Raw genomic sequence first — 25,497 nt, 5'->3', positions numbered from 1 at the left:
CAATTAAAGATGTCTTCAGATATGGCCAAGAGTACCCATCAACCATATTAAGTGTACCTTGTTGTGATGTGATATAGGAGAGCATATTTAAATCTTCACGTTGATTTTAAACCAAATTTCAAAAATGTTATATAATATATATTAGTAATTTTATCTTTCTTCTCAGCTTTGAAATAATAAATCTGATGCAGCTATGATTAGTTAAAAGCTGTTAACTTTATTCCAAGATTTGATGCCTTTGTTTATTAATGATGTCAAGGATGTACACTTTATATACTGACATATAATGAGAGTCTGAATCCTTAAAAATTCACAGTCTAGTTTTTTTGCAATGGGTTTGCCACCAGAACACAGGTGTCATGAAAACCACTGCTAAATCTAAGCCAAAATGGGAAAAGAAAAGACTCATATCAACATCGTTGTCATTGGACACGTAGATTCAGGCAAGACTGCTGCTACTTACTGGCCACCTCATCTACAGATTGGTCGGATAGACAAAAGAACCGTCAAAAATTCGAGAAGGAGGCTGCTGAGATGGGAAAGGGCTCCTCCAAGTATGCCTGGATCTTGGATAAACTGAAAGTTGAATGGGAGCATGGTATCACCATTATTATCTCCCTGTGGAAATTCAAGACCAGCAAGTATTATGTGATCAACATTGAAGCCCCAGGACACAGAGACTTTATCAACAACCCGATTACAGACACATTTCAGGCTGACTGTGCTGTCGTGATGTTGCTGCTGGTGTTGGTGAATTTGAAGCAGGTATCTCCAAGAATGGGCAGACCCATGAGCATGCCCTTCTGGCTTACACACTGGGTGTGAAACAATTAATTGTTGGTGTTAACAAAATGGATCTCTACAACCAGAAGAGATACAAGGAAATTGTTATGGAAGTCAGCACCTACATTAGGAAAATTGGCTACAACCCCGAAACAGTGGTATTTGTGCCAATTTCTGGTTGAAATAGTGACAACACGCTGGCACCAAGTGTTAACATACTTTGGTTCAAGCGATGGGAAGTCACTCAGAAAGATGGCAATGCCAGTGGAACCACGCTGCTTGAAGCTCTGGATTGCATTCTGCCACCAACTTGTCCAACTAACCAGCCCTTATGTTTGCCCCTCTGGGACATCTACAAAATTGGTGGTACTGGTACTGTCCCTGTGGAGACTGGTGTTCTCAAACCCAGCATGGTGGTCAGTGCTACACCAGTCAGTGCTACACCAGTCAGTCAGTACTACACCAGTCAGTCAGTGCTACACCAGTCAGTGCTACACCAGTCAGTGCTACAACTGAAGCAAAGTCTGTTGAAATACACCATGAAGGCTTGAGTGAAGCCCTTCCTGGGGACAACGTGGGCTTCGCTGTCAAGAACGTGTCTGTCAAAGATGCTCATCCTGGCAATGCGGCTGGTGACAACAAAAATGACCCACCAATGGATGCAGCTGGCTTCACAGCTCAGGTGATTACTGTAAACCACCCTGGCCAAGTCAGTGCTGGATTGTCGCACAGCTCACATTGCTTGCAAGTCTGCCGAGCTGAAAGAGAAGATTGATTGTCGTTCTGGGCAAAAGCTGGAAGATAGCCGCAAATGTTGAATCTGGTGATGCTGCCATCGTTGATATGGTTCCTGGCAAGCTCATGTGCGTTGAGACTTCTCTGACTATCCTCCTCCAGGCTGTTTTGCTCTTTGGGGCAATAGACAGATGGTTGCTGTGGGTGTCATCAAAGCAGTGAACAAGAAGGCTGATGGAGCGGCAAGGTCACCAGGTCTGCCCAGGAAGCTCAGAAGGCTGAACGAATATTATCCCAACACCTGCCACCCCAGCGCTGGCCCCAGTGCTGGAAGAAGGGTCTCAGAACTGTCTGTCTCAATTGGCCATTTAAGCTTAATATTAAAAGACTGGTTAATGATAACAATGCATCGTAAAACCGTCAGAGGGAAAGGAGAATGTTTTGTGGACCTTTCGTCTTTTGGTGTGTGTGGCAGTTTTAAGTTATTAATTTTTAAAATTGGTACTTTTTAATGGAAATAACTTGACCAAAAATCTGTCAGAGAATTTTGAGACCCATGAAAACAACGTTTAATGAGAAAAAAAATCCCAGTCTATATCACCTAAGATCAACAGTGGAGATAGAACGACTAAAAATAAAATGTACAAAATTTCTGCTGAGGAGAGGTGCTGGTGTTCTGCATGGCTAGCCAGCATTCATGCCTCTCTTTCCTTTTAAGGAATTACCTCTTCCCCTTTATGGGAAGAATTGGATGGGAGGGTAACTCCTCTCCGGCCCCATGAATCAACAGGAGAACGGTCCGTGACCCCAGCTGGGCCAATTGTAAGCTTTTCTCTGGAACCTGGATTCTGGAGCGAGTAGCCCTAGGATGAAGCAAACTGTCAGAGGCACTTATTGCTGCTCTAGCTGCATGACAGGTGGCAACGATGGCAGCAATGGTGGCATCCTGATCAGGCGTCTCTGGCTCTGAGAGTCACTGTGCTTCCAGCTTCTTGCTTTTGGGGGGCCATTGGTGTGTCCTTGATTCTTGCTGGTTCCCGAGCCTGGTCCTCCAGCTTTGCCCCGCTCTTTAGTGAGCGCCATCCCCACCCCATGTCTTTCCAGTGAATTATTATTTGCTTTGCTTCAGTTGGGCTGGTCGGTTTCCGTGGTTGGCAACCAGAGGGAACTAGCAAAGGAGACTGAGAAGGAGTTGTTTGAGAACCAAGAACAGGAGGTTTCCTGGAAGCCTGGGAATGGACTGTGTTTCAAGAAGGAAGGATGGGTCAAGAATTTCAAACCTCAGGGCGAGGTCAGGCAAGATGCGAACAGAAAGGTGTTTCTTAAATTTGCCAATTAAAAGGTCACTGTCAGGGAGGAGTGTGCCGGGCGGCAGGATAGTGAGAAGAGCATGGCAGGGAGAGAAAAAGAGACACTGGACACCGGAGACTGCCCTGGGAGCAGCCTGGCTGTGTGGAGAGCGTGCACCCAGGACTCATGCGAAGCTCCCAGGACCACGGGTGAGCTTTCAAGGAACGGAGAAACCGTAGAACGTTTTTGGGCTCAGAGGAAAGAGCCAGTAGAGGGGCAAGCTGAAGACATAGACAAGAGGGGAAATTAATGGACTGACAACTTTTGAGTGTTTACTAAGTGCCAGACAAGTTTCCTGAGGAGAAAGGGGATGGGTTCAGAGCAAAGTCAGAGAGAGGAACTGGCCTGGGACTGGAGGAGAGACATCTCTTCGTATGAGCCAGAGAGGAAAGAAATGGGGGAGATGATGGAGGTGAAGAAAGATGAAAATGTGGAACTTGCATTGAGTGAGCTGAATCTGGGGTATTCCACAGGCACTCAATCAATGTTTGCTGACTTCAGCTGAATGCACTATGGTGAGTGAGCCACAAAACATCTGCCAGAGAGAAGGAGCTGGGCTGAGAAGGAGGCTGAAGGAGAGAAATGAGGTGGAAGACTCGGGTGAGCACCCTGGAGGACTGAGCTGGCCAGTCAGAAGTCCAAGGGCAGAGAACTGGTGAGGAGTTTGTCCTGCCCAGTTCTCAGTGCTGGGCATTCCATTAGGAGAGCAGTCTTGCCTTTGGGGACCAGCAAGACATTGTCACTGTCTGTTTTCCTCAGATGCTGCCTGCAGGTGGGAGGCAGGAGACAATGCAGTTCAGATTTTTTGAGTACCTGCTACATGCAAGGACCTAATGTGGCCACCAACTCTGAGATACCAGGAATGAAGCTGGAAATCGTCCCCTGGTCTTTATTTGTTAATGTCTTCTGGTTTAAAAAATTCAGCACTACATTCCTAATCTTAAAGCTGGGGGCGGCGGGGGCGCAAAAGTGTCAGTTATATTTCTCCACTGGTTGTTTAGTTTTGTTTTTTTAATAAACTTTTAATTTTGGAATAATTTCAGATTTACATAAAAGTTGCAAAGACAGAACAGAGGGCTCCCATACACCCTTCACCCAGCTTCCCCTTAGGGTAACATCTTACGTGTACATTTGTCACAACTAAGAAATCAACATTGGTACCTTACTGATAACTAAACTCCAGACTGTATTCTGCTTCCACTAGTTTTTCCACTAAAGTCCTTTTCCTGTTTCAGGCTCAAATCCAGGATACCACACTGCATTTAGTGTTTAGTTGTTTTTGAAGAGTAGGAATTAACTCAGTAATATTCCTCTTGTACAAGTTTTGCAAGAAGTGTTTAAACTCTTCAAGTTAGTCAACTGAACCCTGAAAAGTTTAAACTCTGATTGCATTTCTTTTATTACACTAATTTGCAAATCAAACACACACACCCCAAAACCCGTTAAGTTCTAAATACAATTTGTTGTTCGTAATAGTTTAGGGACAGAAACCACAAATTATGTTTATTATATTTGTATGTTGTAACAGCACAGTTGTTTTGCTATAAACTCTCCTTAGTACTGAAAATAAATGTTTGGAGCTAGCAGAGTTGGATCTGCTCCCAAACTCCTAGGGATTAGGATGGGGAGAAAGTTTTGCATGTATGGCTGCCCGTGGTGAAGCTCTGCTTGAAAAGGTAGGCAGAAAAAGAGGTAATGCCATCCGTCCAGTCGGCAGTTCATGTTTCCTAAGGCTTTTTTCTTTCAAAAGTCACTGTAAATTAAGCAAGAATAAATGCCCCTGTTTCGGATCCTATCTCAGCTTTCACGCCAAATTGTCAACTGCGGTGTTTTTAACAAGCGGAGATGCATTTCCTAATCTGTAACACAATCTCCTCAAGGTCGCTGTAGAGAAGTGAAATAACCACATTTTAAAATCTACCTCGCCGTCGTCAGTGATTATCGTCTGTCCCTGCACCAAAACTGATCTCTGTGCGACCCAGATGGGACTCGAACCCACAATCCCCAGCTCCGGAGGCTGATGCCTTATCCATTAGGCCACTGGGTCACCACAGAATCCGGGTCCTCACACCGTCTTCTTACGTGATGCCATCATCGCGCCCCGCCCCGCCCTGCGCTCCGCGGCCTCGCGTCGGACGGTGTGTGATTTGGGAGCCGCCCCTAGCGGCGACAGCGCGCGCTTGCGCCCTCGGCTCGGACTGCAGGGCGAGCCCCCGCGCGCCTGCGCGGGGCCCTGTCCGCCCCGCTGCGCTGGGCTTGCGTGGCCGGCACGCGGACTGTTCTGGGCGGCCTCCTTCCGGGTGGGTTCTGTTCGTTGCGCGGGCTGCACGTTAGGCCCACTTGGGAACTTACCACAAAATTCCAATGCCTGTCCTCCTAACGTTCTATTTCTGTTTATCTGGCTGGGCCTGGGCGTCTGTATTTACAAGTTCCCCAGGACCCTCCTCTGCCGCCGGCGTTAGGAACCACTCGCCGGGCGTGAGGGCCTCCGGCACCTGCCCCCTACACCCAACCCTCCCATCCCTTACAGGGCCTTCCTTCCCTTTCTTTCTTGCATTTATTCAACGTACATTAATTTGATAATTATGTGCTGGGGACTGTTGCGGGATTCCAGGGTGAACAGGCTTTTCTTCAAATTTGCCCTTCTCCCTCATTCGTCTACATCCACTTTCCTCCCCGTCTCCTCTTCCCCTCCAGGTTAAAGGGAAAATGAATATAACGAGGTCCCTGAATACAAAATAATACGGATTTTTGTTTGTTTGTTTTTATCCTAAAGCTGGGTTTTGGATAAAGATTTAGACTTTCTGGTTCCATACACAATATCTCTGTGCTTGTTGCATGTAAAGATGCTGCATTTGTGGCTTTTAAAAATACGCAATTTAGTTTTCTTGTTAGACAGACAATACCTGTTCATTGTAAAATTGTATAAAGTATGGGAAAGCCAAACGAAGAACATTGAAATTGACCATAATTCTACCATTCGGAGTTAACCACTACCAACATTTTGATGTGTATTTTTCAAATCTTAAGTGTCATTGTGTCATATGTCACTGTTTTATTACCTGTGGACCCTGACTCATCCAGGAAATGGTTTTCATGAAAGCTAGGACATTACTAGTGAATAATAATTCACTAATCATTCAGCACTGATGGTGCGGAAGTGATGGTGGGTAAAACTGACACCTTAGTGAATCAAGGCAGTGGCATCAAACTAGTAATGGTGTATTCTTCACCTTTGCGCACTGGCCGTGGGGGGGGGAGCCAGCTTCATTTAAGAATGTCCTTGATAATCATATAAGAATTATTAATTGTATTCAGTCTTGAGTACATATCTTTTTAATATTTTGTGTAACAAAATGGGAAGTGTGCATAAATCACTTCTACCACATACCAAAATACAGTGGTTGTCTCCTGAGAAAAACATTTGTGTGATGTTTGAGTTGCAGGCTAAACTAGCTGCTTTTTCAGTGGAACATCGTTTTTACTTGAAAGAATGACTGACAGACAAACTATGATTATTCAGATTTGGACACACTTGGGTTTGGTTCTCCAGAGCAGCTACAGTCTCAGGCGCCCATCATCACAGCACACAGTCCTGTGGAAGAGAGAGGCTATCTCACTCTCAAGGGCCTCAGTAAACTTTTTACTGTACTGTGTTAACATCTTCATCACCAAACCAATATGGCTGTGTCTCTGCCATAGAATGTACTGATTGGCCTAGGCCAGACAGGCCCTCTCCTGAATCTCTGTCCAGACTACAATAGCTAAGAGTAGAGGATGTATGGTTCCCCCTGGGCAACATTGTGTCTTTCAAAGGCAATTTTCACTTTTGACATTATACTTCTGTTTCAGGTTGTTTTCAGGTACAAGTACAGAATAGTGATTGAGAGCATGGATCCTGGACTAGACAGCCTGGGTCTGAATCCTGTCTCTGCCACTTATTCATTGTGTAAACCTGGACGAGTTACTTAACCACTCATGATTCAGTCTTCTCTTCTGTGAAATGGAACAGATAATAATACTACCTCGCACAGTTGTGAAGATTAAATGTATTAATATATGTAAAACAGAACACTTCTGGGCACATAGTACTCAATATTTTCAAGCAAAAGAAAACCCAATTTAACTAGCTTAAACAACAAAGAAAGTGTATCAGATGACATAATCACAAAGTTGTATAATTGCAACCTTCAGAGGTAGGGCATGCTGTCAATCAGAGCTTTCATGGTTTCTCCACCATTGTCCTATTCATACTTCCAGGAGTAACATCCCTCAGTTCAGAAGAACAGAGCCTGCTTTCCTACCTGCAATCACTAAACAAAAGGCATAGGCTTCCCAACTGGATGAATTTAGGTCACATGCCTGCCCCTGAACCATTCACAGTAGCCAAGAGAATGCCCTGCAATGACTGGCTTAGGGGTGAATTCCTTCCATGTTTTTGCACTTAGAGTGGATAGGATTCTGCTGATTGGGTAGGTGGGAATAGAATCAACCTCCTATGAACCACATGCTGCTACACAATGAGTGAGACTGGCATAAATGCCTGCAAGACGACTAAGTTCACTGTTTCAATTCATTTATAGCAAAAAATAAATCAACACAACTTTTTAAAAAATACCTTTTTCAGAATACAGAGAAACAGCAGAAAGAAAACAAAATGGCCCACAATCCTGATGGTCTGATAATCCTCACTGATGCTTAAAGAAAAGTACATGGCAAGAAAATGTAAACATTTTATTCAGAAATGTATAAAATACAGCATAGATCATTACTAGAACAATTGGCAAACCTTGAACATGGACTATATAATTAATAATAGCATCAAAGTTCAGTTGTCCTGAATTTGATGATTGTGGTGTGGTTATATAAAAGAATGCCCTTATTTTTAGAAGATACACGCTGATATATTTAGAGGTAAGGAGACATGATTTTTGAAACTTACTCTTAAATCGTTCAAAAAGTAATATGTAAAAGCCATATATATATATGTATGTGTGTATATGTATTTACATGGAGAGAGACAGAGAAATAAATGTGGCAAATGTTAACGTTTGGCAAATCTGGGTAAAGATTTGCAATTCTTCTGTACTGAAATTATTTAAAAATAAGTGTCTGGAAAAACAGGCATAATAAACCTTTTGTTACCATATTTGTGGCTTCTTTGCAGTCTTTTATGACACAAGTTTTAAAAAAAAAAGAGAGAAACTAAAAAATGCAAGACAAATCTGCCTTACCCCTCCCCTCCATAGTGGCCAGAAACCCCTGCCACGTTCCTTCTGTGTCCTATCAGGGAAAAAATGTATATCAATATTTTTCTATATCAAGATTTTTAAAAAGAAAGATTTTGGGAATCATCTGTGGTACGTGGTTAAGGCTACCCAGGGAAACGACCAGCGACCTTACACGCATAAACCCTCAGCAGCGACCGGACCATCCAGCCAAAGCAGGGCTGGGAACCGGCCCTTCGCGTTGCATGCCGGGATCTGAAGTCTTTCCACTAAGAATTGCAAGGCGCTCTGGGATCGCCCGGCCGCTCCCCCATCTCGCGATGTTATCCTCCCTTCCTCTGGGCCCTATGATCACCACCCCTCCCCAACGTGTTTTTCAAATCCACCAATGGACGCACAGCGTCTGCTCGAACCAGCCAATCGGAATGCGGAGCCACCGGGAAATTTAAATCGCGCCGGCAGGCTGCACGAGCCACACCGTGTTCGGGTTGAGCCGTGGTGGACGTTTTGAGGGCATCCGATCCGCAGCCTGTGCGTCCCGCGCCGATTGCTGTGGAAGCCTGACCCGGCTGTGAAGGTACGAACTCAGGCCGCAGCCTGGCCCGAGCGGTAACGGCTGGCCCCAGGCCGCGCTTGGCTTTCGGGTGGCGGGAGGGGAGGCCCGGGTACACGCCCGGCCTGCCTTCGGCCTCCCTCGTTGGCGAGGCCTTGGGGGCGCCGTTGGTTGACTAGGCGGCTGTTCCGCGATGCGAGTGCGTGGGTTGTAGGGCGCCGAGGCTCTGCGGACCGCAGCGGGAGCCCTTGCGGCCCGGAGAATCTCCGTTAGGCCCGAGGGCCAAAGTCCGGGAGTGGGCCCGGCGCCTCCGGCCCCTCCTCCGCCGGTTCCCCGCCGCGTCTCCCCGGGGTGAGGGGCAGGGGACGGGACCGGAGGTGGAGGCGGCAGTTGGAAGGACTCGCTCCTTAACACGTAGGCGCTGGGTTGGCTGTGGCACAATTTCGTAAAAGAACGTAGTGGAATTAAAGATAACAGATCGTAGGGAGGACTTTTACTTTCGTCACCTTTCAGAGATTGCTTTTAAGGTATCTGAGTCTGAATGAAGCACCATTAATATCAGCCTGATTAAGTGCATTCACTCGCGATTCCTAGAAATGAAAATGGGTGCGGGATGCTGGGGATGCAGAACTGCGTCGCAAGTTTTCAGTGTTGACAGGAAATGTGATGGAAGACTCCATAATGTAATGATGAACCAAATTTTTCTTTAGTTTTCAAGTGAGAAATTTCAGGGAGAATGTAGCTATTTTGGCCATTTAAAGACAATAGAGAGCCTCCAGAGAATCTGAATTTATTGCCCCTGGGACATAGATTTTAACAGTAAGGTCAGTTCCCCTGCTTTGTCTTCCGTTGGCTCTTTATGGACTCCGTATAGAGTCTAGAGCCGCACTGTCCAGTGTGATAGTCACTAAATGTATGTGGCTCATCCGAAGTGAGATATGCTGTAAGCTTCAAGTGCAGGCAAGATTTCGAAGAACTAGTATGAAAAAAAATAAAACATCTCAATTTTTTAATGTTGTAACGTGGTGAAATGAGAATATATTGGAAGTGTTGGGTTAAATAAAATATATTATTAAAATTAATTTCACGTAATTCTTTTCCCTTTTTAAAAAATGTGGCTACTAGGAAATTTAAATTTATGCACGCTTGCATCATATTTCTGATGGACAGCACTGCTCCGGGAAGTCTCAGCCCCTTCAGAGGGGAGGGGACAGATATCATTTGGCCAAGACTATTTCGTAGTGCTCAGAAAGGAAGTTTGTCCTCTAACAGAGAAGTGTAGATTCAATATATGCTTGGTAATTGTGTTGATGCTCTTCTTATTGACAAAGCAAAATGATAAAAGGGAAATTTTTTCTCTCCCCCATCTTAGAGCTTTCTCCCTTTGTCTCATAACCATGTCCACGAATGAGAATGCTAATTCACCAGCTGCCCGCCTTAACAGATTCAAGAACAAGGGTAAAGACAGTACAGTGAGTACTTTCTGTTGATTTCCTATGGTGTTTTTTAAATGGGAAGATATTTGAGAAGAGGTCAGAACTTTGAGGGAATTTGAAAAAATGCCCTCACTTGGCAAGAAAAACTAATCTAATAGGTGAAATGATGTGTTATCTTTTTGCAAGGAAATGAGGCGGCGCCGAATAGAAGTTAATGTGGAGCTGAGGAAAGCTAAGAAGGATGACCAGATGCTGAAAAGGAGAAATGTAAGCTCATTTCCCGATGATGCTACGTCTCCACTACAGGAAAACCGCAACAACCAGGTAAATATATTTCAGCTTCTGAATTATGGTAAACCCAGAAAATCAATATGGGGTTTTTCTTAGAAATTTAACATTCCTGGCTTTATGGTTTTAACTCTCAAATCTGAAGATCATTTTTTCTGCTCCCAATCAGTAATTCTGATGGGTTGTCTTCTTTCCTGCCCACCCTCCATAATCTTTTGAAGCTGATTCCAAGGTTGTCCTGAGTTCCAATCTCCTCCCTTCGAGTTTCCCGGCATTTCCAATCTCCTCCCTTCGAGTTTCCCAGCATTTCCAGCTGCCAGCTCGGTACCTTAACCTGGCCATTCCAGTGCTAACTGAAATTAGTGTATCCAGAACCAACCACTTTCTGGCTTATTTCTACCTTTTTTGATATTCTCTATTTTTTGTACTTGTCACTAGCTTTGTTCAGGGCTTTTTCTTTCTGAAATATTTTCAGTAGTCTCCTAATTTATCTTTCCCTTCATTCTATGCCACATACTATTTACTTAAAAATTTTCCTAAAATTCTGCTTTAGACATGTTCTTTCTTTGCTTAAAACTTTGATGGTTTTAAATCCATATTATTTGAAGGTTTTTTTAAATTAGACCCATCTTAGATTTTTAAATATCTCTCAGTTTTAAAAGATATTGGGCACTTTCCTACCTTTAGTGCTCTACATTTTATCTGTGTGTCCCCCCCCCCACTGAATACGTGCTATTTCTAGGGTATTATTCTCAAATCCATCTTTTCCTTATAGCACTCCTTGGTCAGCTTAGCAGGAAAAATGCTCCCTTCTCAGAATTCCTCTAGCACTCTGGTTCTGCACCAACAATGGAGAGTAAATGCTTGTATAACATATATATACACATACATATATATATATACACTATTTGTTGTACGGTTGTTGATGTCACATTTTCCTTGTTAAGTTGTAAACTTCTAGGGAAAAAGGGACACTGTCTTTTTGAGTTGTCTACTTGAGTTATAGTATTGGTTCTCAAACCTTTCTACTGGGATTACAACATATAACATTTATATTTGCAGCACTATACCATGGAAATGCATAGATTATAAGGTTAGATGTGAAAATCCCCAGCACATTGCCTATAACTCCATCCCTTTTTCCCCTAAAAGCTTATCTAAATGCGAGTGATTGAGACTAATGTAGAAATAACCTTCAAACTGCTCTAATTCACTTTTTTGTTTTTTCCTCCTAATTCACTTTTTTAAATTGTTCACAGCCACCTTTTTTAGTGACAAAATTCTGGAATACGCCATAACTTGAGACTCCAGTGAGTCATGATACCACGTTTGAGAACTGTTCTATATATAAAATAATGAGTATTTATTAACAGGCAAAATTAAATATAGGGCTAAACTTTCAGTAACTGATTATAAACTTAAAAATGTCTTCACAATGGCAAGTAGGAATTTTATTGATTGTATTTAATCTTAAAAATGATAATTTGTGCAATTCCTTTGTTCTTGTAGGGCACTGTAAATTGGTCTGTTGATGACATTGTCAAAGGCATAAATAGCAACAATTTGGAAAGCCAGCTGCAAGCTACTCAAGCAGCTAGGTAAGTCTTGTCTGCTATAGCATGGGTAACCTAAGAAATCAGCCTTTTTAGATTTTTTGGTGGGAAAGAGACAGGCAGATGGTGTGGGTAAAGTAAAGGTTAAGCCATCCATAGGCCCGTTTTCATTAGAATCTTCCCTTTGGTGAAACTAAAATTTTTTATAATCGCCTAAAGTCCCACCTACCCCCGGTGATAATCATTTTTAACCTTTTGGTGTATTAAGAAAATTAGAAAGTTTTTGTCAGTGGCATTTCAAGTCAATGTCAGGGAAAGGAGGAATTATTTAGTAAGTGGGATTGGCATATCCATTTAGAATTGGTACATTCATTTAGAAAATAAGTATATTTAGACTCTTACATCCTACCATACACAAATATTTGTGACATCCATAACAGAAAAGATTAATAATTTCTATAACTTGACAGTGTTTGGAAAAACAAAAGCAAATGGCAAATGATCATGGAAAAGCTGTTTAACCTCATTAGTGGTCAGAGAAATGCAAATTAAATTAACACAGAGTTACACTCTGTCAGATTGTCAGTTTTAAAAAAGTGACAAGATCTAAAGTAGATTTCTGCAAAGAAGCAGAGAGGACGGTTCTACATTACTGGTAATATTTCGATTTTGGAAAAAAGGTAGTTATAGGCACCACTTAGGGTAGCACTGTGCAACCAGTTTGTTCAGCTCCTCTTAAATTCCAGGCTATCTCACCATTTAGTGCTTTTCTATAACAGGTTCTCTAAAGTTCTAAATTCTTGAATTGCATTTTAAATTGTTTTTTTCACAAACTTCTTTTGTTAACCATCTTCAACTTTTGTTTCTCTTTTTGCTCACCCTTAGGAAACTGCTTTCTAGGGAAAAACAGCCCCCAATAGACAACATAATCCGGGCTGGTTTGATTCCAAAATTTGTGTCCTTCTTGGGCAGAACTGACTGTAGTCCCATTCAGTTTGAATCTGCTTGGGCCCTCACTAACATTGCTTCCGGGACATCCGAACAGACCAAGGCTGTGGTAGATGGAGGTGCTATCCCAGCATTCATTTCTCTGTTGGCATCTCCCCACGCTCACATCAGTGAACAAGCTGTATGGGCTCTAGGAAACATTGCAGGTACTTGCATTTAAAATTCTTTTGACCAAATGTCTCTCATCATACTGAGGTTGGGAGGAGTGCTTTGTTGTAAGTAATAGTGACCTTTGTATTAAGTTTTGAACTTACTTGCTTCCAGTGCTTATTAGGGGCAAAAGTGGCATCTAAGTAAGTTAGGGAATTTCCAAGAGTGTTTGTTGTCTTTGCAGTGAGACACCAGTGCACTCAGTCACAACATTGACGGTGCTAGGCACGTAGACGTGATTAGGTAACCTTGCCTTTTTTCAGGTGATGGTTCAGTTTTCCGAGACTTGGTGATCAAGTATGGTGCAGTTGAGCCGCTGTTGGCTCTTCTTGCAGTTCCTGATATGTCATCTTTAGCAGTAAGTTACTGACATAAGTTACTCACTTGTTGCTTCTAATTTTTCCCACCCCCTCAAAAAAACAGAAGACTTCTCATTGCCTTTTTCTTTTCCCGCAGTGTGGTTACTTACGTAATCTTACTTGGACGCTGTCAAACCTTTGTCGGAACAAGAATCCTGCACCCCCGTTAGATGCTGTTGAGCAAATTCTTCCTACTTTAGTTCGTCTCCTGCATCATGATGATCCAGAAGTATTAGCAGATACCTGCTGGGCCATTTCCTACCTTACTGATGGTCCAAATGAACGGATTGAAATGGTCGTGAAAACAGGAGTTGTACCCCAACTTGTGAAGCTTCTAGGAGCTACTGAATTGCCAATTGTGGTAAGTTGTTAACTTTCAGATGAGAATATAAAGTATAAGGAGCATCATCAATTGGTACTAATATTGACATATTTTCTGTTTTAAGCCATAATGAGCCTCTTACTTGTCAAAACTCTTAGGGTACAGAGTTTCTGAGCAATGCTGGAAAAAATAAAGGATAACCACCAGCATCAACATTATTTTTCCTTTTCAGACTCCTGCACTAAGAGCCATAGGAAATATTGTCACTGGGACAGATGAACAGACTCAGGTTGTAATAGATGCGGGAGCACTGGCCATCTTTCCCAGCCTGCTAACGAATCCCAAAACTAATATTCAGAAGGAAGCTACGTGGACAATGTCCAACATCACAGCTGGCCGCCAGGACCAGATACAGCAAGTTGTGAATCATGGATTAGTCCCATTCCTTGTTGGCGTTCTCTCTAAGGTAATGAACTCTTAGGACTTAATCAGAGGATTGTTAGTGTTTATGGACAGGCATTTGGTAGAGATGTGCTTGATAAGATTCTTAAGGTGCCAGTGTTGGTTTGCTAAATAATAGCCAGTAACCTCTTTCACTTAAGTTCGATGAAACCAGTTGGTAGTTTTAGTCACTGTTTTTCTAAAACAGTAGTTTTGGAATCTTATTTTTATGACCATTCTGCAATAAACTCGTTTCCTTATGCTTATTAGGCAGACTTTAAGACACAAAAGGAAGCTGTATGGGCTGTAACCAACTATACAAGTGGTGGAACAGTTGAACAGATTGTATACCTTGTTCATTGTGGCATAATAGAACCATTGATGAACCTCTTAACTGCGAAAGATACCAAAATTATTCTGGTTATTCTGGATGCCATTTCAAATATCTTTCAGGTAAGGCTTAACAAGGTGGCATTTGTTTGGATTTGGGCTTGATGACAATAGGTTTACTATTTAGACTAGGGGGAGGGTAGCTAAGTTTACTCAGTAGGCCACAGAATCAGAAAGCCTCTTTATGTGGACCACGTGCTTTTTTTTTTTTTTTTTTTTTTTTTGTGAGGAAGATCAGCCCTGAGCTAACATCCATGCCAATCCTCCTCTTTTTGCTGAGGAAGACTGGCTCTGAGCTAACATCTATTGCCAATCCTCCTCCTTTTCTTTGCCAAAGCCCCAGTGAATAGTTGTATGTCATAGCTGCGCATCCTTCTAGTTGCTGTATGTGGGACGCGGCCTCAGCATGGCCGGAGAAATGGTGCGTCAGTGCGCGCCCGGGATCCGAACCTGGGCCGCCAGTAGCGGAGTGCGCGCACTTAACCGCTAAGCCACGGGCCAGCCCTTGGACCACGTTCTTGATAAAAGACATGATGAGGGATTTTTAAGAGAGGTAAAGATGACAAGTGCATGATGTGACCTGAATTGAAGTCAAGTCTGTATGTGGACACTATTCATACCTATTTATTTTGTCAAGAATCTTTAATTCCCCAATTTCATGCTGGATTTTAGTGAAATTAAATTTGAATGACTTAAGTTATCTAATTTTTTTTCTTTTGGTTCCATTCCTAATTGATCCAAGCATGTTAGTGTATGGCACTTTGTCACAGTGATTGTTGGTAGGTAGGTCCTACTCAAGTTTTAAACCTCTAATTATGGAAATTTTTAATACAAAAGCTGAGTCTAGAATAATAATCCCTGGTGTATCCATCATCCAGCATAAATAACTTGTCAACATTTGGCCTATTTTCCTATTCCATCCACCTTACCTAAAATCTTTTTTTTGAAGCATGTAAGTTATTTGTTAATATTTATGTATCTCCTAAAAATATTTATGCATCTCCTAAAAGTTGAGGAATTTAAAAAATTAACCACAGTTCATTCTTAAATCTAATAAATTCTTGATATCAACAAATAATCCAGTCAGGGGAATTTGTTTTTACACACCATAGGCCATCTTTGCCCTTAAACAGTGCTTCTCCACCTTGACTATGTAGACCTTTAGATTTTCTGGGGTGCTTTTACAAAACAGTAATTTCCTGTTCCCATCACAGACAAGTTGAACCTAGATATAGTGTCATTATTAAAGTTGCCCAGGTGATTTTGATGCACAGAAAAGGTTGAGAACTGTTCTAAGATCTCTGTGGCCAAAAGCTACAGAAGTAATTGCTAAGAGCACATATAGATCTGATCACCTTGAATTTTTAAAAAATGTAAAATGGAGATAAAACTCTCTTGTAGGATTTTTGAAGGAACTGTCAGCTGTTTATTTCTGTCTGAAATTGATACTCAAACATAGACATTATTATCTTCATTAAAGAACATTCAGAGTATAGACCAGTAAACTTGTAATTTTTCTTAGGCTGCTGAGAAACTGGGTGAAACTGAGAAACTTAGTATAATGATTGAAGAATGTGGAGGTTTGGACAAAATTGAAGCTCTACAAAACCATGAAAATGAGTCTGTGTACAAAGCTTCATTAAACTTGATTGAGAAGTATTTTTCTGTAGAGGTGAGTAACATGGTAATGTTAGCAAGAACTTGGAGATACACATTTAAGGTCAAGCCCATAAGATTTTTTTTTCCCCTCATACTTTTTTAATGAGTCCTGTACTCTTGTTAAATATAACAAAATATCAGTGTGAATAGGATATAATGTACATATTTGCTCCTCTAATGTTTGGCTTGATGATAATAGAGTCTTGTTAATTTGAGATTTTTAAAAATCACCAATTTATTTTCAAATGAGTAGCTTAATAGCCTTAGGAATCTTAGAGTTTCTTAAGAGTAAGTGTATGTAGGAGTTAATAAAGTGGGCCATCCCCACAACCATACACTGGGCCTAATAAGCAGTTTCCCCCTTTCCTACTGAAAAGTGACAGATGGAGAAGAAAATCACTATTTGTCTGTTATTGTAGTAGCATTCCTTAACCCATTCAGAACCTTCCCTCTCAAGCACTCATGAATTGGCAAGTTTCAGTAGCCCTCCCTCCACTATTTCAAATACTGAAATATGATACAGGGTTAAAGGTGAAATATGCAGATGAAGACCTTAAGAGTAAATACATTATGGGCATTATGCTAATGAAATAAGTCAGAGAAAGATAAATCTCTCTTATATGTGGAATCTAAAAAAAAAAACAAGCTCATAGATACAGAGAACAGATTGGTGGTTGCCAGGGGTGGGAGAAATGAGAGAACTGTTCTTTAACTTAAATTTGTTTGTTTAGCTTAAATAAATTGAGGGAAAAAAGTAAATACAGACTTCTAGGCAGGCTACTGCTTAGAAATGTGCCATATTTATGGGATTATATTGTTTTGTTTTTTTAACACTTCCAGGAAGAGGAAGATCAAAATGTTGTGCCAGAAACTACCTCTGAAGGCTATACATTCCAAGTTCAGGATGGCACTCCTGGGACCTTTAACTTTTAGATTGTACAGCTGACGCATAAAGTTGTTTGTTGTGTGCTATGTTTGGTGTAAGTTTGTCTTAACTGTTTCTCTACTAAGAACTCTTTTTAAATGTGGTTTGTTATTGTAGCACTTTTTACAATGAAACTATACTTGAACAGTTCCAAACTGTGTACATACTGTATGAAGCTTCTCCTCTCAATGGGTTTCTTATTTCTATGTGGAATTTCATATCTTGCAGTGTCCTGTAAATAAAGATTAAATTCCACCCTTTTCTTTACTTCATCATGCCTACGTGTTGCTCCCTAATTTGGAGCTCTTAAAGGTCGCAAATGAAGGATAACCAAACCAAACCCATGTGACTAACCAGAAGTGTAGTTTGGTTGCATATGTCATTTGATGTAAGGTTTGTGATGTCATCAAGGATACAGGGTGATCATTTTTATCCTGCCTGCTTCTAAGTTCTGGCTTTGCTCTAGGCTGCTTCCCCTCTTGGTAATAATGGCTGTTGGCACTTCCAGACTTCACATCCACTCCACACCAGCCAGAAAAAAAAATTTTCAGGAGTTTTCACAGAAGAATGAATAAAATTTCCCAGAAATCCTCAGCCAGTGTCTCCTAAAACTCACTGGCCAGGGAGATGGGATAAAAATCTTAAATTTAATCATGCATTCATTTTTCCCAAACTTCAAGGCTAAAAGTGGTTTCAAAGCTGCTCCTTGGCATCACCTGGGAAAGTTTACCCAGAAGTTCTGTTTAATTGGTAAGGGGTGGGGTCCAAGAATTGTATCTTTCTTAAATTTAATCCCCAGGTGCTCTTTCTGTGCAGTCTGGGTTGTGAAAGCCATACTCTCAAGAATAGCTGTGCTGTTAGCAGAATAGAAAATGACTTCTGCACAGAGTGTGGGGGGAGTGTTAACTACAGTACCCCATAAGTCAGGAAAAATGAAATGGCATCTTAAAAATACGATTTCTGCTTTTTTGGGTAGTGGAAAAGTGATGAGCCAAGCCTCCACTGCTGAAATCTTGACAGATTTGCCTGCCTTTTTTCCCATTGAAGATAAAAAGGTATGGTGGTGGAGGTGAGCATTTGGTGAAAGACTGAAGTTAAAAGTAATTCATGAACTTTAGAGGCTACTGTATTCAGTAAAATAAGCTAGTGTCTCAAGTCAGTTGTGTAATGCAACACGTTTCCATTTACCTTCTCTCAATGGGTACAAACGTGAGGATATTCTTTCCCTGGTTTATCTACATACACATAAGTACATTTTGCCTTTTGCAGATAACAGAGTTTTAAAGTTCTCTCCATGAAATAGAATGTCTATTACTGCTTATCTTGTTTGAGTGCAGAAATAAAGAACCCTTTGGCTAATGCTTATTTAAAGCACCTCCCGCAGTCTAGTTCCTAACTTGGAACGCTAAACCATGTTAGGTGTGGTCCCCCCTAAGCTTAGGTCATCTTATTAGGAGTCCTGGTCATTTTCTCAGCTTTCTCTGTACAAAGGCTTCCATAGAAGGATGGGGTGGGGGGAAGAGAAGTAAGAAAATCATGGCTCTGCAGGCTGCCTTCCCTTTCCCACCTGCTTCTCAATCCACTGCTCTCTTTTCTTATCCTTTTCCCAACATAAGTCTCTTGGATGCTGAATCCAAAAGTCTTTGAGAAAAGATAATGTGGGAGTAAACCTGGACACCCTAGGTTTTTGCTTTAAGATAAATGGAGCTTAATGGCTTTAGAGGGACTAGTGTAATATACACTTGGATAAAAAGTATAAGGTCTGGATTTATTAGAGTAGAAGCATGACTCAATAGTGAAGTAATGGTCCAGAGACAGCTGATTTCCAAAAATACATTTTCATATTTTAGATAAAATTCTTAACATGCTAGTTTCCTTGGAGTTGTTAAAATCCACAGGCAACTGCGTGTTTTTATTGAACTTAACTGGATAAAATTTTATATCTTTGAGAATGTTTGCATATTCAGTTTGATTTTAAAAAGTGGTAAAACGCCCTATAGCCACCACCTTTTCCCTCTTTCATGAAATGTTAATGCCTAAATTGCTTTTATTAATGCACTAAATATTTTAGCTCCTAGTGGTTTTAAATCCCATTTAAGACTTTAATAAATTATATATTTTTGCCCGTAACTTTCATTTTTGTATAAGTTGTAGTAGATAAGTAAGAGTGGGAAGGTAACACAAATTTTCATGGGGCAAATATCAAAGTAAAAACTGCTAACACTGATTTTGCTTGTTGCAAAGATCTTTAAAAAGTAACGCTAACATCAAAAGATTGAACATCAGTGTTAAATATTTCACAAAGTATTGATTCTTTAAATTGCTACATTGTATCTTAGCTTTAAATCTTATCAAACTACTTGACTATTTTGGGAACAAAGTAGGAAATAAACATTCCATTTCTTTTCTTTTTCTTTTTTTTTTTTGAGGAAGATTGGCCCTGAACTAACATCTGTTGCCAATCTTCCTCCTTTTTTTCTTTTTTCTCCCCAAAGCCCCAGTAGACAGTTGTATGTCATAGTTGTACATCCTCCTAGTTGCTCTGTGTGGGACGCCGCCTCAGCATGGGTTGACGAGCAGTGGGTAGGTCTGCCGCCGAAGCGCAGTGCGTGACCTTAACTGCTATGCCACCGGGCTGGCCCCAACATTCCATTTCTTAAGGCTGTTTGGTTTTCCCCTCATCCTTAACCTTTCTGTGGCTGCATCATCACTGAAAGGATAAAAACTCGGGGTAATTTCTTGTTTTAGTAAGTCATTGTTAAACAAGATTTGTGCTTCAGCATTTGGCCTCTTAAATTGGTTTTTTTTTTGAGCTTCCCAGAACCAGGTCAATTAAAACCAAAATTATGTTCACCAAAGTGGTATGTTCCTTTGTTCCTTCCCATCCTTAAATAGTGGTAAGAGCAAACTCTTCAGTTTTGTTTGTATGAGCAGTTGGAAACGTTGTGAGATACAGGACCCCGAGTGCAGATGGCCATCAAGGGAAGTGTAGCTGGCTACTCTTTTCCTCCCTCCACCCTTGCTGAGGCTTGCCAAAACCCAGCTGGCTGATTTTGGAAAGCCCTTGAAATATGTCATTAATGGTGCTTTATTCTGAGATTGGGCTGTTGACCTCATTTGCGAAGAACAAAACCTGGCCAAATCCTGCAATGCTCCCCTCCCCCAAGGGAAAGGGTTAGTGAAAAGTGTTTTAGCAACATCACCGATTTAAGTTTCATAACCCCAGCTAATAAAGATGATAAACACTCAGGCTATGAAGTAGGGTTTTTTGAGGGCATAAGAGCAATGTAATTGTGAGCATTTGTATGTTAAGTGGCATTTTGTTGGCACAGTTTGAAAGCATAATTCTGGTGTCTAAAAATGTCCAGTTCCTCCTAAATATTTGGGACAGTTTCATAACACTGTGTGGGAGTTGTATGCACCAAACCTTCTTAAATTGATCAGTTCATGCATTCCTCCCAGGCTTTTCACAATCATAAATGTCTTTCCCTGTCATACTTCTGCGAGGTGGTGCAGTGGAACGGACTAGTAGTTAGGAGCCAGATCTGCCTGAGTTCAAATCCTGCCTCTACTGTATTTTAGTGAGTGACCTTTGGGCTGAATCCCTGGTACAAATAAGTACTCTACAGATATTAATTACTGTATAATATTAATAGCCTAGATAAGTGTTATAGCCATAGACAGCTATTCCCAAACTTTTAACAGCAAAGATTTCTTTTAGTTCTTCACAGACCCCTATTTTGATATATTTTACCTCCTAGGCTAAGCTCATTATTATGTTTCCTTTTTTTTCTTATCAATCACAGATATACATCAACATGAGACAACACAAGGATTGTTTCTATACTCAATGATAGGACTGTATCCAAAAGTTGGATGTTTTATCAGCCTTTAGGCCTTTTAAAGGCTTGCCATAGCTTTCTGAACAGCGGAGCTGGCCCGAGGCCCACCAGCTTCTAGCCTTTGCAGCTTATCCCAGTGAAACTCTGGGCTCTCTTCCTGTGCCCACTGTTTCCTTTCCTCTTAATTCTATTCAATAGATTATTTGGAGCACCTCCTCATCTCACTTCTCACTGGCCATGAGAATGCCACCTGAGCCACGCAAGTCCAACTCAGTGAGGGTGTGCTTAGAAGCTTGTCTGCAAACAGCAGGTTGGTCTTTACTTACTCGTGATGCAAAGCTCCTCGAACAAGCAAACACTTGACAGCGAAACAAAGCTGTATTTTCTACTCTGAAAAACGTTCAATGTTTAGAACTTGAACAGATTCAGGCAGAAATATTGGAAGCTTATCCATAAAAAGAAGGGAATTTGAGGAAGGATGGCATGAATCAGAAAACTGAGTTAATTTAAAATGAATGAAGAGTCAAGGTATGATATAGAGAAGCCAGTTCCTGATTGTAGCTACAAAAAATACATATCGTGTTTTAGTAAAATTGTTAGAGTACAGGAGAAATGTGGGGAAACTTAAAAATGAGAAGACTTTTTAAAACTTTGGCTTAGAGCAAGGTTTTAGGTGACCGATGATTGTCTCTGCACAATCCTCTCAACCAAAGTCTCCATCACTCGGAGGAAACATTAATTTAGTGAACACGGAGCTTATTCCTTTTCTTTCTTTCTGGTAACCTTTTCCTAGTTACAAAAGTAATATTAATTTTAGAAAATTTAAAAAACACAGAATACCACCAGGATTAAAATAATAACCTAAAATCCCACCATTGGGTTGTACATTTTTTCATAGATAGGGATTATTAATCTGAGTAGCTTGAGATCCAGGATGGGCCTTAAAGGGACCCATGAGCCCCTGAAATTGTATGCAAAGTTTACTTTTAAATACGTGCATGTGAGCTTTTCTGAGAAGGGCTCATAGCCTAATGAAAATGAGCTTCTCAAAGGTGTAGCCATCTTCAAAATATCACACAAACTTCAGGTACAGATCTTTCCAATGTACTTCGTACACATTTGCAGTGGGCTTCTTTTTTAATATCACCACCTGAGCTTGCTTCACGCGGTAGTTGAAGACCTGGGACCAACGAATTCAGCTGTAATTTGACTCAAGAACTCGAGCTGAAGACGGCATTTGGTTGACATTCATTCCAAAAGCGTGATGAAGCACCCCAAGGATGTGGTGCCTTTGTCCCCGGAGAGAGAAGATGGCAGGGGGTTGTTTTCCTCTCTTTGGCCTCCAGTTGGGCTTCCCCTCAGGCCCCAGGGGGTGGGCGGTAACGACGTCCATTGTTTGGCTCTTCACCCTCCACTGACAGCCAGTCTCCGAGAGGCAAATCACACACTTCTCAAGTGTTGGATCCTCAGCCCTCCACCGCAGGGGAACGGTCCCTGAGTGTTATTAGGAAGCCGGGAACTCGCCTGGCCTTCACCAGCATAATCAGATCTGTCATTCTCTTCAGGAATTGGCTTTCTTTCTAGGCCTTGTTCTTTGCTTTGGAGGTAACAACTGCCATTTTCCTCTAGTATTTCTGCCGTGGTAATCATGCTTGCCCTTCTCGTAGGAGACCAGGGGAATTTGCTAGCCAAAGTCACAGCTGGCTCCCAGATGGCTCTCCGTCCTGTGACCCCACCAGTATCCCAACATTGATTTGCTTGGGAGGTTTAAACCTGCCTTGCTGGAGCAGGGTGCCTGTGGCCCCCACCCTTGGAGATTTATGGGCTCAGACCTTGGAGAGAGCAAAACTCTAGAGATGGGATGGGGCTAGTCAGTTTCCTTTTGTGACACGTTCTAAAGTTCTGCCTAAAACAGAAGAGGTTGACCTCATTCTTACCCCACCCGAAGATTAAGATAACTAGATAACTAACCAGCTATGATTGACATTGCTAACTACCTGGCAAAGTTCTTCATTCTTTCTCTCTCTATCTACCTCTATCTCTTTACATATACGCATATATATATATACACACACACACACACACACGCACACATACAAATGCTAAAAGAGTTCTCTTCCAGGATATGTTTCTTTAGGACATTGAGTGTGACATCAAAATGATCTAAGAAGATTGTAGTCTCCAGTTGCCAGAGTCAGAGTATCCATCCCGTTCAGGTGGAAATGGGCAGCAGAGCTCAAATAGTTTCTTGTTGCAAAGAAATTCTTCAGCGTCTATTTCCTGGAGATAATGTAGAGAATGCTAGCAGGTTTCTAACATACTTCAGCTGTTCAGGAAATACTTTAAATAATTTCCTGCTCTAGAGAATAGGAGGAGGGCCAGAAAGTTGGAAAGTATTACTCTCTTTCTTTACGGTCTCAAATGCACTTCACAAGGACTCCTTCCCTATTCACACACATGCTCCTATGAGCTCTTTTCTGGCTCTCCCAGCCTTTTCATGTGAGAATGTTCTTTTTAAGAGTATGGCGAGAATCCTAGTAACTTGGACTTCCCATAGCATCCTGGCCTGAGCTTCCTAAGGAACTTTACAAATATGAACTAATTAAGCTTGGAAAGCCCCATGAGAGTCCTCCCAGCCATTATTGAAAGGCAGCCAGCTCTGAGGTGGACCAGCCGCTGTTTTTGCCCTGCACGGCAACAATTCAAACAGTGGAGAGGAAGGGAAGCTGACTGCTAATGCAATTGAAACTGCAAAGAAGAAGCAAGTTAAGCACTGTATAATTAATGGCCTCCTTGATTTGCTTTTTGCTGCATTCAGTGGGGTTCAGATACTGGTGTTTAAATTGGGTCATTTAGACTTGTGAGCAAGATTTCAGGTTTTTTCAAAAAAAAATTGACAAGTCCAAGATTAATTTTTATCTAAAGGAGTGGTTCTCGATTGAGGGAGATTTTGCCCCCCAAGGGGACATTTGACAGTCTGGAGACATTTTTGGTTGTCACATCTTGGGGAGAGGGATGCTACTGGCATCTAAGTGGATAGAGGTCAGGAATGCTGCTAACATTCTATAATGCACAGAGCAGCCCCCCACAATGAAGAATTCTCTGGTCCAAAATGTCAATAGTGCTGAGATTGAAAAACCCTGGTCTAAAGGTTCAAAGTGAGTGAGTGTTGGCTGGTGTCCTCTCTCTTAGCCCCAAATCTTATATTGGTGACCTCTTAGGCCATTCAGATCTAGGATCTCAGCTCCTGGGAGCACCCAGGGTTTCTGGGCTCAGGCCTGCTGTGGATGCATCTGCGGGTGATGCCAATCTTCTAAGCCATGGGCGTAGAAGACATGCCTCTCACTGCACCATGTGTTCTCTGGGAATCAGATGCATTGTGCATCTTGTGAGTGATCTTTCTGGAAAAGGAGCCACTTCTTGCGTAGTTTCCGGTTGGGCCCCAGAGCTCTGACATCCTGTTTTTCCTGCAGAGACTAGAGTGAGGCATTCCATGTCTCTGACAGGGCCTATTCAGCGAGCAGCTATTTCCTCCCTCCTCAAGGCCCAAACGCCAGGGAGACCCCAGGCTATCGCTGCTTCTGCGGCCTTCAGCAAGAAGCAGCCACAGGGATGTTCAGCCAATAGAAAGATACCAGGGAATTTAATTTCAACCTTTCCTTTTGCAAACTGGAAAACTGTCCTTTCTAGAGAAAACCTGGGAAACCTCATCTCACCAGGGAGCCCCTCGGACACCCCCATGCAGTCCTTCCCTCCTCTCTGCCACCCCCTTGGCCTCCTCCTTCTGCCACCCTCACCAAGCTGTGTCCACTTCATTCCTTGGGAGGAGGGTGTCCCCTCCACCCTGCTGACCATGGGCCGCCTGAGGGCACGTCCAAGTCTTGGTGCCCTCTGGGTTCCCCCAGGGCCTGGCACTGGGCACTGGCCCGCCCCACGTCTCCGGTGAACATTTAAAGGGAGAAAGTCCACCCAGATCTCACCTAATCGGTGCTGTGGATGCCTGAAAACTTGCTCCACAAGCCAGGCAGCCTGTGGTTCTGGGAGAAGGGGCTCTTTCCCTGGGTGACGGTCCTGCTGCTTCAGGGCCAATGGTGGGTCATCTACTATTTGTTCATCAAGTCAGAGGGGCTCTGACACCTGGGTTAGTTTCCTGGAGCTGCCATAACAAAGTACACAAACTGAGCGTCTTAAACAACAGAAATTTATGTCTCACAGTTCTGGAGGCTGCGAGTCTGAGACAAAGGTGTTGGGCAGGATTGGTTCCTTCTGAGGGCTGTGAGGGAGGGTCTGCTCCAGGCTCTTTGCCTTGGCTTGTAGACAGCAATCTTCTCCTGGCACCTCTTCACATCATCTCCCCTCTGTGCGCGTCTCTCTCTGTGTCTAAATTTCCCTTTTTATAAGGACACCATTCATATTGGATTAGTGCCCATTCTAATGACCTTATTTTAACTTGATTACCTCTGGAAAGACCTTAT

At 42.1% G+C, this 25,497-nt stretch overlaps 1 protein-coding gene, 1 non-coding gene and 1 pseudogene across 2 annotated transcripts; 2 read left to right on the top strand and 1 right to left on the bottom strand.

The window, feature by feature from the left end:
• Positions 1 to 350: 350 nt before the first annotated feature.
• On the top strand, positions 351 to 1,933 carry LOC101389896 (elongation factor 1-alpha 1 pseudogene; annotated as a pseudogene).
• Positions 1,934 to 4,842: 2,909 nt separating this feature from the next.
• On the bottom strand, positions 4,843 to 4,915 carry TRNAR-CCG (transfer RNA arginine (anticodon CCG)). The gene has a single exon. It is a non-coding gene; the product is annotated as a tRNA-Arg (tRNA).
• A 3,626-nt stretch (positions 4,916 to 8,541) lies between these two features.
• KPNA2 (karyopherin subunit alpha 2) lies at positions 8,542 to 17,435 on the top strand. The gene is made up of 11 exons (XM_087441436.1): positions 8,542 to 8,673; positions 10,022 to 10,121; positions 10,272 to 10,409; positions 11,883 to 11,971; positions 12,812 to 13,080; positions 13,348 to 13,442; positions 13,541 to 13,804; positions 13,998 to 14,231; positions 14,477 to 14,659; positions 16,119 to 16,268; positions 17,096 to 17,435. The coding sequence occupies exons 2-11, from the start codon at positions 10,047 to 10,049 to the stop codon at positions 17,186 to 17,188; spliced, it is 1,590 nt and encodes a 529-aa protein (XP_087297562.1). The 5' UTR covers positions 8,542 to 8,673; positions 10,022 to 10,046; the 3' UTR covers positions 17,189 to 17,435.
• Positions 17,436 to 25,497: the final 8,062 nt, after the last annotated feature.

This window comes from Ceratotherium simum, chromosome 16, assembly GCF_057802395.1.
Source record: "Ceratotherium simum simum isolate JZ-2026a chromosome 16, ASM5780239v1, whole genome shotgun sequence".
Taxonomy (NCBI): domain Eukaryota; kingdom Metazoa; phylum Chordata; class Mammalia; order Perissodactyla; family Rhinocerotidae; genus Ceratotherium; species Ceratotherium simum.
This window is presented reverse-complemented; position numbering and strand designations above follow the sequence as displayed.

What these genes read in the sequence shown, in the direction of transcription:
- KPNA2 (XM_087441436.1), top strand. Translation starts at nt 10,047, where the DNA reads ATGTCCACGAATGAGAATGCTAATTCACCAGCTGCCCGCCTTAACAGA. An exon ending in CAAGCTACTCAAGCAGCTAG is followed by an intron (nt 11,972 to 12,811) that starts GTAAGTCTTGTC and finishes GCTCACCCTTAG; the next exon opens with GAAACTGCTTTCTAGGGAAA. An exon ending in CCATTTCAAATATCTTTCAG is followed by an intron (nt 14,660 to 16,118) that starts GTAAGGCTTAAC and finishes AATTTTTCTTAG; the next exon opens with GCTGCTGAGAAACTGGGTGA.